Source organism: Ranitomeya variabilis, chromosome 4 (assembly GCF_051348905.1).
Source record: "Ranitomeya variabilis isolate aRanVar5 chromosome 4, aRanVar5.hap1, whole genome shotgun sequence".
Classification (NCBI taxonomy): Eukaryota; Metazoa; Chordata; class Amphibia; order Anura; family Dendrobatidae; genus Ranitomeya; species Ranitomeya variabilis.
In genome coordinates, this window is record NC_135235.1 from 661341384 (window position 1) to 661354949 (window position 13566).

Consider the following 13566-nt stretch of genomic DNA (forward strand, 5'->3'; position numbering starts at 1 on the left):
GACGGAGCGTCATGTGGTAATGTGGGGGGACGGAGCCTCGTGTGGTAATCTGGGGGGACGGAGCCTCGTGTGGTAATGTGTGGGGACGGAGCCTCGTGTGGTAATGTGTGAGGACGGAGCCTCGTGTGGTAATGTGTGAGGATGGAGCCTCGTGTGGTAATGTGTGGGGACGGAGCCTCGTGTGGTAATGTGTGGGGACGGAGCCTCGTGTGGTAATGTGGAGGGACGGAGCCTTGTGTGTTAATGTGTGAGGACGTAGCCTCGTGTGGTAATGTGTGGGGACGCAGTCTCATGAGGTAATGTGTGGGGACGGAGCCTCGTGTGGTAATGTGTGAGGACGGAGCCTCGTGTGGTAATGTGTGGGGACGGAGCCTCGTGTGGTAATGTGTGGGGACGGAGCCTCGTTTGGTAATGTGTGGAGATGGAGCCTCGTGTGGTAATGTGGGGGGCAGGATTATCTTGTGGTAATGTGGTGGGGGGGGCAGGATTATCTGTGGTAATGTGGTGGGGGGCGGGATTATGTGGTGGGGGGCGGGATTATGTGTGGTAATGTGGTGGGGGGCGGGATTATGTGTGGTGATGTGGTGGGGGCGGGATTATGTGTGGTAATGTGGTGGGGGCGGGATTATGTGTGGTAATGTGGTGGGGGCGGGATTATGTGTGGTAATGTGGTGGGGGCCGGGATTATGTGTGGTGATGTGGTGGGCGGGCAGGATTATGTGTGGTAATGTGGTGGGGGGCGGGATTATCTGTGGTAATGTGGTGGGGGGGTGGGATTATGTGTGCTAATGTGGTGGGGGGTGAGATTATGTGTGGTGATGTGGTGGGGGGGCGGGATTGTGTGTGGTGATATGGTGCGGATTGTGTGTGGTAATGTGGTGGGGGGGATTGTGTGGTAACGTGGTGGGGGGGCAGGATTGTGTGTGGTAATGTGGTGGGGGCGAGATAATGTGTGGTGATGTGGTGGGGGCAGGATTATGTGTGGTGATGTGGTGGACGGGCGGGCTTATGTGTGATGTGCTGGGTGGGCGTGATTATGTGTGGTAATGTGGTGGGGGCGGGATTATGTGTGGTGATGTGGTGGGCGGGCGGGATTATGTGTGGTAATGTGGTGGGGGCGGGATTGTGTGTGGTAATGTGGTGGGGGCGGGATTATGTGTGGTAATGTCGTGGGGGGGGCGACATTATGTGTGGTGATGTGGTGGGGGCAGGATTATGTGTGGTAATGTGGTGGGGGGCGGGATTGTGTGTGCTAATGTTGTTGGAGCGGGATTGTGTGTGGTAATGTGGTGGGGTGGGCGGGATTGTGTGTGGTAATGTGGTGGGGGGCGGGATTATGTGTGGTAATGTGGTGGGGGCGAGATTATGTGTGGTGATGTGGTGGGGCGGGATTATGTGTGGTGATCTGGTAGGGGCGGGATTGTGTGTGGTAATGTTGGGGCGGGACTGTGTGGTAATGTGGTGGGGGGTGGGATTGTGTGTGGTAATGTGGTGGGGGGGCAGGATTGTGTGTGGTAATGTGGTGGGGGCGGGATTATGTGTGGTAATGTGGTGGCGGGCAGGATTGTGTATGGTAATGTGGTGGGGGGGCGGGATTGTGTGTGGTGGGGGGCGGGATTGTGTGTGGTAATGTGGTGGGGGCGGGATTAGGTGTGGTAATGTGGTGGGGGCGGGATTATGTGTGGTGATATGGTGGGGGGGCGGGATTGTGTGGTAATGTGGTGGGGGGGCGGGATTGTGTGTGGTAATGTGGTGGCGGCGGGATTAGGTGTGGTAATGTGGTGGCGGGCAGGATTGTGTATGGTAATATGGTGGGGGGGCGGGATTGTGTGTTTCTCAAAGCTTTGAGAAAGAACATACCATTGTTCGAAACGCGTTGCTTGCTACTCTTCACTATGTAATTTATTGGATTGGACTGGACTTTGCCTTTTATCCTTAATAAATTTGTAAGTTTTTGGAAGCTGGATTTCTTTCTCTTTTTTGGATTACCACTCCAGTCTGTCCTCAACTCTGCTGCTCGGCTAATCCACCTCTCTCCTCGCTACTCCCCTGCTCACCCCTCTGCAAATCCCTCCACTGGCTCCCAATTCCCCAACAAATCCAGTTCAAACTACTAACACTGATCTACAAAGCCATCCACAACCTGTCCTCTCCCTATATCTCTGAACTAATCTCCCACTATCTTCTCTCACGTAATCTTCGATCCTCCCAAGGCCTCCTACTCTCCTCCACACTTATTCGTTCCTCACACAACCGCCTCCAAGATCTCCTGAATATCCCCCATCCTCTGGAATAGCACGCCTCGACACGTCCGATTATCCACCACCCTCGTATCCTTCAGACGGAACCTGAAAACCCATCTCTTCAGGAAAGCCTACAGCCTGCAATATCCATTCTGCCGCCTCACTAGCCACCCGAGCTGCCGCCTCACCAACCACCCGAGCTGCCATACCACCAACCACCCGAGCCGCTGCCACGTCACCAACCACCCAAGCTGCCGCGTCGCCACAGCCAGAGCTGCCACCTCACCAACCACCCGAGCTGCTGCCTCACCAACCACCCGAGCTGCCGCCTCACCAACCACCCGAGCTGCAGCACACCGACCTCCTGTCTCTTCCCCATTATCCCGAAGAATTAAGTCCACAAGGACAGGGTCCTCTCCCCTCTGTACCAGTCTGTCATTGTAAATTTGTTTACTGTTAACGATATCTATAACCCTGTATTCAACCCCTTTTCACATGTACAGCACCATGTAATTAATGGTGCTATATAAATAAATAATAATAATAATAATAATAATAATAATAATAATAAAATAACAATAAAATATCAGTGTTCTATAGGAAGCCAACAGCATCATTACCCGCTTTCTCTTACAGGCCCATCATAATATTTTTCTTCAAATGATTTTTTAACTTGTCAATACATTCTACGTTTGAGGTTATTTGTCTTTGTAGTTTACAGACCTGGGCAGGTTACCGTCAGCATCTCCTAATTTCTGCATCTCCTAATCTGTAACTTCTCTGCATTTAGTGGTTAGTACTCACCTGGGTAGTCATATGTAGGAATCTCCTCTTTACACTGCTCATCGACCCTCACATATGTCTCTATAGTATTAATATGGGTCAGATCTTCACCCTAAAACAAATATTGTAAAAGTCACACACAGATGGAGAAGTCACATCTATGATCAGCTCTAATCCTGCCATCTCCACCGTTCTCATTACACAAGTATAACACATATAATAGGCAGGGAGGATGGACAGGGAGTCTCCACGTGGGTAGTAGCCAGCTGGAATCCAAGCGAGTTTGCTAAAATGTGTCTGGTGGGTGCCAAACCTGCTGGTGCATTCAGCAAACGTTTCTGGCACACCGACCAGTTACAATGAAAAATGTTTATTTGGACATGATTAAAACTAAAACAATAAAAACAACATGACGAGTTTCGGGAGCAAAGTTGCGCCCTTAGTCAGGTTGTTTTCATTGTTTATTTTTTGTCCAATCGTTTATATTGAATTTTCTCACATACCAAACAAACATTTTACAAGAAACATAAGAATCACAACCATGCATGTCCCTATCAAAGGCATTGTTTATTTTTAATCATGTCCAAATAAACTTTTTTCATTTTAAGGCCGGTGTCACACTAGGCGTATGAAAATACGGTCCGTTTTTTTACGGCCGTAATACGCAGAAATGTTCCCAAAATAGTAATCCGTATGTCATCCGTAGGAAGGTGTGGCAGCGTATTTTGCGCATGTAAACCTCCGTATGTAATCCGTATGGTGAGATTTTCTCGCCGGCTTGCAAAAAAGCCGGTAATTCTATTGCCGGCTTTTGCTATCTCCTTCCCAAACCCGACATGATATGAGACATGGTTTACATACAGTAAACCATTTCATATCCCTTTTTTTTGCATATTCCTTATTACTAATGTTAGTAGAGTATGTTAAATTTGGGGGCTCTGTTTAAATAAAGGGTTAAATCACGGAAAAAATTAGCGTGGACTCCCGCGTAATTTTCTCCGCCAGAGTGGGAAAGCCAGTGACTGAGGGCAGTTATTAATAGCCTAGAGAGGGACCATGGTTATTGCCCTCCCCCGGCTAAAAACATCTGCCCCCAGCCACACCAGAAAAGGCACATCACATCTGGAAGATGCGCCTATTCTGGCACTTAGCCTCTCTCTTCCCACTCCTGTGTAGCGGTGGGATATGGGGTAATAAAGGGTTAATGTCACCTTGCTATTGTAAGGTGACATTAAGCCAGGTTAATAATGGAGAGGTATCAATAAGACACCTATCCATTACACAGGTCAACAAAAAAAAATTTTTTTTCTGGTGTCCAAAATATTTTAATGAATTTGGGGTATTTTTGGGGTGCTGATTCTGAATATGCTATCAGTTTTTCCAGATTGGCTCAAGTTTTTGACATTTTTGGTATCTTATTTATAGCACTTGTTGGTAAATGCGACGCATCATCTCATTAATTTCTTTGGATTAGTACTTGAACTGAGCAGTTCTCAATATAGTTTTGTGTTAATTAGTGTTCTAAAAGTTTGTTCATAGCTTGATTTTTGCACTAACTTTATGTTGTTGTCTGTTTTCCAGTGAAAAGCATGAACTCATCAAGAAGAAGTTGTCTTAACGATCCAGACTCATTCTGTTACATTTGTGGTGAATACACACTGCCAAAACATAGAAGAAACATAACAGACTTCGTAAAAAAAGTGTATTTTGCCTATTTTGGGGTTATGCTTGGGGACCAAGACAAGTTTTGGGCACCACACATAGTGTGCAAAGCATGTATCGAATTATTACGAAAATGGAGCAAAGGACAAAGAAAAAGCTTCAAATTTGGTGTTCCAATGGTGTGGAGAGAGCCAAAAAATCATCCTGATGACTGTTATTTCTGTGCAGTGCAAGTGCAAGGATTCAATAAGCATAAGAAACGAAAATGGGAGTAACATGGAATCTGCAAGAAGGCCTGTCCCTCATTGTGAAGATGTGCCTGTACCTGTGTTTACCATAAATAACAGTCATCATGATGATTTTTTGGCTCTCTCCACACCATTGGAACACCAAATTTGAAGCTTTTTCTTTGTCCTTTGCTCCATTTTCGTAATAATTCGATACATGCTTTGCACACTATGTGTGGTGCCCAAAACTTGTCTTGGTCCCCAAGCATAACCCCAAAATAGGCAAAATACACTTTTTTTACGAAGTCTGTTATGTTTCTTCTATGTTTTGGCAGTGTGTATTCACCACAAATGTAACAGAATGAGTCTGGATCGTTAAGACAACTTCTTCTTGATGAGTTCATGCTTTTCACTGGAAAACAGACAACAACATAAAGTTAGTGCAAAAATCAAGCTATGAACAAACTTTTAGAACACTAATTAACACAAAACTATATTGAGAACTGCTCAGTTCAAGTACTAATCCAAAGAAATTAATGAGATGATGCGTCGCATTTACCAACAAGTGCTATAAATAAGATACCAAAAATCTCAAAAACTTGAGCCAATCTGGCAAAACTGATGACATATTCAGAATCAGCACCCCAAAAATACCCTAAATTCGATGAAATATCTTTGGCACCAAAAATGCTGTTGACCAGTGTTATTAATCCAATAGTAGTAAACACACTACTAACATTAGTGAGGAATATGTAATAAAAGAAGGGATATGAGATGGTTTACTGTATGTAATCCATGTCTCATATCCTGTCGGGTTTGGGAAGGAGATAGCAAAAGCCAGCAATTGAATTACCAGCTTTCAAGCTATCTTGCACTGTATTAAACATAAATAAATTATATATATATATATATATATATATATATATATATATATATATATATATATATCTCACTGACATATATATATACCTATACTATGTGTAGACATTTATTCTACCTATTCTATTCTAGTGTGATTTTAATGTACACCGCACTGAATTACCGGCTTTTCTCTAACACCGCTGCTTATTTCTCGCAAGTAACATGCATGGCCCGTGTGTAATCCGTATTTTTCTCACCCCCATAGACTTTCATTGGCGTATTTTTTGCGCAATACGCTGACAAACGCAGCATGCTGCGATTTTCTACGGCCGTACAAGACCGTAAAATACTGATGCGTAAAATACGCCAGATAGGAGCTGGACCATAGAGAATCATTGTACTGTGTGCAATGCGTATTTTCTGAGCCTCTCATACGTCCGTAAAACTCGCTAGTGTGACGCCGGCCTAACTGGTCGGTGTGCTGGAAACGTTTGCTGAATGCACCCACCAGACACATTTTAGCAAACCTTTTGGATTCCTTTCCTTTTCCAAAACATACACTCACTGGCCACTTTATTAGGTACACCTGTCCAACTTATTGTTAACACTTAATTTCTAATCAGCCAATCACATGGCGGCAACTCAGTGCATTTAGGCATGTAGACATGGTCAAGACAATCTCCTGCAGTTCAAACCGAGCATCAGTATGGGGAAGAAAGGTGATTTGAGTGCCTTTGAACGTGGCATGGTTGTTGGTGCCAGAAGGGCTGGTCTGAGTATTTCAGAAACTGCTGATCTACTGGGATTTTCACGCACAACCATCTCTAGGGTTTACAGAGAATGGTCCGAAAAAGAAAAAAAATCCAGTAAGCGGCAGTTCTGTGGGCGGAAATGCCTTGTTGATGCCAGAGGTCAGAGGAGAATGGGCAGACTGGTTCGAGCTGATAGAAAGGCAACAGTGACTCAAATCGCCACCCGTTACAACCAAGGTAGGCCTAAGAGCATCTCTGAACGCACAGTGCGTCGAACTTTGAGGCAGATGGGCTACAGCAGCAGAAGACCACACCGGGTACCACTCCTTTCAGCTACGAACAGGAAACTGAGGCTACAATTTGCACAAGCTCATCCAAATTGGACAGTAGAAGATTGGAAAAACGTTGCTTGGTCTGATGAGTCTCGATTTCTGCTGCGACATTCGGATGGTAGGGTCAGAATTTGGCGTAAACAACATGAAATCTTTGGGATGTGGTGGAACGGGAGATTCGCATCAGGGATGTGCAGCCGACAAATCTGCGGCAACTGTGTGATGCCATCATGTCAATATGGACCAAAATCTCTGAGGAATGCTTCCAGCACCTTGTTGAATCTATGCCACGAAGAATTGAGGCAGTTCTGAAGGCAAAAGGGGTCCAACCCGTTACTAGCATGGTGTACCTAATAAAGTGGCCAGTGAGTGTATAATACTGGTGGATAAAACAAGACTGAGCACAAGACCTTCATAGCCGTCTACACATCATAAGGGAGATCTCATGACACCTCCTCTCCATCTACCTGATGATTCTGAGGAACAATGGGATCTTGTTTACAGTCCTGTGGAAGAAGAGGATGGGGACATCTCTCTGGTGTTGTCCTCTTACTGGATAGAACTGGAGGAAACACATACAGGGACTGAATTCATTCTTTACATACAGATAATTATAGACGGTTTGTATTTAGCCCTGTCTATTACCTGGCGATGTGAGGGGCTGGGGAACCTCCATCATGATCTCTTTGTGCAGATCCTTGCGTCCTTCTAAATACTTCCACTCCTCCATAGAGAAATAGATGGAGACATCCTGACACCTTATAGGAACCTGACACATACAATGATACTGTCATCACCCCGATCCCTTCATAGCGTTACTGTATAATGTCCCAGCATTCCCAGCAGTCACCTCTCCAGTCAGCAGCTCAATGATCTTGTAGGTGAGTTCTAGGATCTTGTGGTCATTGATGTCATCATGTATCAGGGGGTAAGGTGGAGGCCCTGTGATTGGGCTAAGGGGTCTTCCCCATCCCTCAGACACAGGGACCAGACAGTGCTCACTAGAGGTCTTCTTCATTACTGTATAATCCTGGTTATAGAGAGACACTTTAATAAATCTCACTACAGACATTTACAGAGTCATCACCTCTCCAGTTCTGTCTATCTGTTATTTCCATAGATAAGAATGATGTAATGTGGCAACATCAGAATCGCTCACCTCTCCAGTAAGATTGAAGAGGATCTCTAGGGTGAGGTGTAATATCCTCTCCACCATCTTGTCTCTGTCCATATCCATCCTTGATGAGTAAATCAGGAAAATTTTCTTATATGGAAGATCTTCACTGACAGGATCTGATATTGTAGAGTCCTGAATGAGAAGAAGATGAGCCGATGTAACATCATAAAAATCCTATGTAATAATACAATTACCGGAGAAAAGGGGAAAAATCTCAGAAGATAGAACATGTAGGTGTTGTATTTTGTAATCTTGTGTGGACTGGAACATAAGTTGAATTTCTGACTAAGACATTTCCTCCATGCTCGCAATCAGTGGCTGATCCAAATTCTCTCCAAATAAACATACACTCTGGTAAGGAAGGGATGTCAGAGACTTTTTTGATGCAGAATCCACTTTCCATTCTCTGAGCCATAAGGCCCTTCTGATCGTAATGGCATTTGCTGCTGACAGAGCAGCACAGCTAAACGCATCCAAAGATGAGTGTAACAGGTAATCTCCTGCCCGAGAAATATGGCTGGCCAGATGCACTGCCTCTGGAGGAAAATTACTGCTCTGAATGGAATTAGCCAAGGTCTAAGACCAGGAGACCATTGCTTTAGCTACCCATGCTGCAGCGAAAGATGGATAGAAAGCCGAGCCTGATGCTTCGAAGACAGAGAGAGCCAAATTTTCTATCTGACGGTCTGTGGGATTTTTAATGGATGATCCATCCGGCAGGGATAGAAGGGTTTTGGATGCCAGGTGAGACACTGGCGTGTCTACTACAGGAGATTCAGCCCAATCTTTCCTTATATCAGCTGAAAAAGGATACTTCGCCTCAAGAGGTCTTTGTCCTATGAAGCGTTTATCCGGTCGCTCACTGTGCTGATTGACTATAGCCCGTAACTCCGGGTGAATGGCAAATGCTCTATAAGGGCGTTTATTCCTCTTGAAGGACACAGAGTGATCCGGCACGGAGCCGGAGTCTTCGTCAACCTTCAGAGTCTTGTTGACAGTCTCAATCAGTGAATCCCCCGTTTTCTGAAAATCTGGTGAATCTGGATCCAAGGAGATGTCCGATTTATACTCAGAATTGTGTCCGTTACAAACCTCTGGAGAGGGAGAGCGAGAAACAGAGCTCACGGGTGCCAAGGCACGTGGCTGCTCGGGTGACATACGACGGATCCGTTTTCTAGACTCCTGTACGTTTCTAGAGTGCTTGCTGCTAGCCAACAGCTCCCTTGTCGGGGAGGATCAATCTAAGTCAGTCATGCGAATGCCACGATCCACAGAAGGAACACGGAAGTATTCAATCGCTTTGGCCAGAGAAGCAACAGTGAAGAAACCCAATCAGGGGGACTAAATACAATGGGCTCTGTGGCATAGGGGGGCTCCTGAACCTATGTGGGGGTCACAGACTTTGCAGAGTGTTGAACTCTCAGCTTTAGGAAATGCAGACTGGCAGTAGTTACATTAATTGAAAAAGACTGTAATAGTGTTCTAAGCTTTCTTTGGTGCCTTAGGCTCAGACAGGATGTACCCCTCTATGTGCCTCTGTAAAAGTGATTCCTACAGAGTATGAGGTACAGCAGAGGAGCGGGAGAGTGATAGTGCAGTGCTCCTTTACCCAGATCCTGTGTCCCGTCTCATCTTTGCAGTGTGGCACTCCTGATGTGGTTAGCGCTGTCCTCAGCGCTGATGCCTCAAGATCCTTGTGCCAGGAAGCTGCTTCCGGATGCCAGCGTGTGTCCGGAGGCAGCAGGGGAAGGAGAAACATGGCCGCCGAGATCTGCATAGTGGGCGGGGCCGTCGGAGTCTCCAGTTGCGGCTGCACAAGGCCAAAACCGGGGGCTAAATTTTTAAGTGCTGGCGCCGAACATGAGAAGCCGAATGTTCGTCCACCTGCTGCCAGTATGGGACCCCAATGCCAGTCCCACTCCAGACCGTCTGTTCAGAGCCCTCCAGCATCTACCCAGAGAATTTGCAGGGTGGAAGGTAACGCAGCTGTATGCAGCAGGTCACGATACAGTATGTCCTCCCTTCTGTCGCCGCTGGTTTTGGACGGTGCAGGGATAAAGGCTGAACCCTCAATCCACCATCCCTTTCATAGGGAGGTGGAGAGAGACCGTCCGCCTCCTTGCATCCTCCGCTTTAACAGTGGTGATGCAGTGGGGGTTGCACGGATGCCAAAAAAGTGCCTCTGTACATCCAAGGGGTTCAATCCCCCAGGATGGACAGGGCTGGTTGTCCGGCATTAGGCCTGGCTGCTGAAGAGGGTACATGGAGGTGACACTCCATGTGCTCGTCTATTGATGGTGCCCTTTAAGGAACCCGTCGGCCCTAAAAATCAGCTCAGGCATGGCTGTTGTGATCCGCTTTTTGGGCTCCTCTGGTGGTGGCTGGTGGTACTGGGGATTGTGTGTACTTTTCTGCCTCAGCTCACCTGCTTCCATCAGTGTTTGGGAGTTCCCTATTTAACCTTGCTCTCCAGTCACTTCCTTGCCATTCATCATTGTAACCTGAGTCTTTCAGTGCATGTTCCTGCTACTAGACTGCTGATCAGCTAAGTGGACTCTAGTCCTTATTGCCTTGTATTTTTTGTCCAGTTTACAGTTTGTCATTACCTGTTGCTGGAAGCTCTTGTGGACTGAAATTGCCACTCCTGTGTGATGAGTTGACACAGGAGTTTTAAAGTAATTTCAGGATGGGTATTTGAAAGGGTTTTCAGCTGACCGTGAAGTCCTCTTTTGTATCCTTCCTCTATCTAGTAAGTGGACCTCGCTTTGCTAAATCTACCTTCATACTGTGTATGTCTTTTCCCCTGAACTCACCGTTAATATTTGTGGGGGCTACTATCATCTTTGGGGAATTTCACTGAGGTAAGCCAGGTCTGTTCCTTCCTCTTCCAGGCGTAGTTAGTTCTCCGGCTGGCGCGTGGCATCTAGGCAGCCGTAGGAATGCTCCCTGGCTACTTTTAGTTGTGTGGTAGATTTAGGTCACGGTCAGCTTGAGTTTCCATCTCCCGAGAGCTCGTCTGTTATTTTTGTGTCTCTGATGTTCCCTGGCCATTGGGAACCATGACAGTATGACCGGCCGCAGTTAAAGTAATTGGCAGAAGAAAGGAGAGTAAAGGTAGATTTTTTTTTTTTTCTCTCATGTTTTCTACTTAGTTGGCTCAGTTGTATTTCTGCTCTAGTTACAGCCTTGCCTTTCTCTCCTTCTAATCCTTGAATGGCTCTGATCTCTCCGGTTTAAGGATGGACCCTCAGAGTTTAGCTGCAGGTTTAAATAATCTTGCTACGAAGGTTCAGAATTTACATGATTATGTTATACGTACTCCTATTGCTGAACCTAAGATTCCTACACCAGAGGTATTTTCCGGAGATAGATCTCGGTTTCTGAATTTCAAATGTAATTGTAAATTATTCCTTTCTCTCAGACCTCACTCCTCTGGAGATCCTGTTCAGCAGGTTAAGATTGTGATTTCTTTGCTGCGAGGTGACCCTCAAAATTGGGCATTTTCATTGGCACAAGGGGATCCTGCGTTGCTCAATGTGGATGCGTTTTTTCTGGCTTTAGGGTTGCTGTATGAGGAACCTAATTTGGAGATTCAAGCTGAAAAAGCGTTAATAGCCCTGTCTCAAGGGCAAGATGAAGCTGAGATATACTGCCAAAAATTTCGTAAATGGTCTGTGCTTACTCAGTGGAATGAGTGTGCCCTAGCGGCAAATTTCAGAGAGGGCCTTTCTGATGCCGTTAAGGATGTCATGGTGGGGTTTCCTACGCCCACAGGTCTGAATGAGTCCATGACAATGGCGATTCAGATTGATCGGCGTTTGCGGGAGCGCAAACCCGTGCACCATTTGGCGGTATCTTCTGAAAGGACGCCAGAGAAAATGCAATGTGACAGAATTCTGTCAAGAAGCGAGCGGCAGAATTATAGGCGCAAAAATGGCTTGTGCTTCTACTGTGGTGATTCCGCGCATGTTATATCAGCATGCTCTAAACGTACTAGGAAGGTTGACAAGTCTGTTTCTATTGGCACTTTACAGTCTAAATTTCTTCTGTCTGTAACTTTGATTTGTTCATTATCAGTTATTACCGTGGATGCCTATGTGGACTCTGGCGCCGCTCTGAGTCTCATGGATTGGTCCTTCGCCAGGCGCTGTGGGTTTGATTTAGAGCCTCTGGAAGTTCCTATACCTCTGAAGGGTATTGATTCTACACCTCTGGTTTGTAATAGACCACAGTTCTGGACGCAAGTGACTATGCGTATGACTCCAGACCATCAGGAGATGATTCGTTTCCTCGTGTTGCATAATTTACATGATGTTTTAGTGCTTGGATTGCCATGGTTACAATCTCATAACCCAGTACTTGACTGGAAAACTATGTCTGTGTTAAGCTGGGGATGTCGGGGGGCTCATGGGGACATACCTTTGGTTTCTATCTCGTCATCTATCCCCTCTGAGATTCCGGCATTTTTGTCGGATTTTGGGGATATTTTTGAAGAGCCTAAAATTGGTTCTCTCCCTCCCCACAGAGATTGTGATTGCGCCATAGATCTGATTCCAGGCAGTAAATTTCCAAAGGGTCGTTTGTTTAACCTATCTGTACCTGAGCATGCTGCCATGCGAGAGTATGTTAAGGAGTCCCTGGAAAAGGGACATATTCGTCCTTCTTCGTCACCTTTAGGAGCTGGGTTTTTCTTTGTCTCTAAAAAGGATGGCTCGCTGAGGCCTTGTATTGATTATCGACTCCTGAATAAAATTACAGTCAAATATCAGTATCCGTTGCCGCTGCTTACTGATTTGTTTGCTCGCATAAGGGGGGCTAAGTGGTTCTCCAAGATTGATCTCCGTGGGGCGTATAATTTGGTGCGAATTAGGCAAGGGGATGAGTGGAAAACCGCATTTAATATGCCTGAGGGCCACTTTGAGTATTTAGTAATGCCTTTCGGCCTTTCTAATGCACCTTCAGTTTTTCAGTCCTTTATGCATGATATTTTCCGTGAATATCTGGATAAATTTATGATTGTGTATTTGGACGATATTTTGATTTTTTCTGAGGACTGGGAGTCTCATGTTCAACAGGTCAGGAGGGTTTTTCAGGTCTTGCGGGAGAATTCTCTGTGTGTAAAGGGTTCTAAGTGTGTTTTTGGGGTTCAAAAGATTTCTTTTTTGGGGTACATTTTTTCCCCTTCTTCTGTTGAGATGGACCCTGTCAAGGTTCGGGCTATTTGTGACTGGACGCAGCCTACTTCTCTAAAGGGTCTTCAGAAATTCTTGGGCTTTGCTAATTTTTATCGTCGATTTATAACTGGTTTTTCTGGTGTTGCTAAGCCTCTTACGGATTTGACTAAGAAGGGTGCTGATGTTGCCAATTGGTCCTCTGCCGCTGTGGAGGCCTTTCGGAAACTTAAGCGCCGCTTTTCGTCTGCCCCTGTGTTGCGCCAGCCCGATGTCTCTCTCCCCTTTCAGGTTGAGGTCGATGCTTCCGAGATCGGAGCGGGGGCGGTTTTGTCGCAGAAAAGTTCCGATTGCTCAG

At 46.0% G+C, this 13566-nt stretch overlaps 1 protein-coding gene across 2 annotated transcripts in view; it reads right to left on the reverse strand.

The window, feature by feature from the left end:
* The window catches only part of LOC143767518 (uncharacterized), a 146612-nt gene that overhangs the window by 26084 nt on the left and 106962 nt on the right, over positions 1 to 13566 (reverse strand). The window contains exons 2-6 of one of the 2 annotated variants that reach the window (XM_077255918.1): positions 8020 to 8169; positions 7711 to 7890; positions 7506 to 7629; positions 7328 to 7422; positions 3048 to 3138 (exon numbers count right to left, since the gene is read on the reverse strand). In XM_077255918.1, coding sequence (XP_077112033.1) covers positions 3048 to 3138; positions 7328 to 7422; positions 7506 to 7629; positions 7711 to 7890; positions 8020 to 8097 — 568 coding nt within the window. In that variant the 5' untranslated portion in view covers positions 8098 to 8169. The remainder of the gene's footprint in view (positions 1 to 3047; positions 3139 to 7327; positions 7423 to 7505; positions 7630 to 7710; positions 7891 to 8019; positions 8170 to 13566) is intronic. The other variant, XM_077255920.1, reaches the window with a different exon arrangement.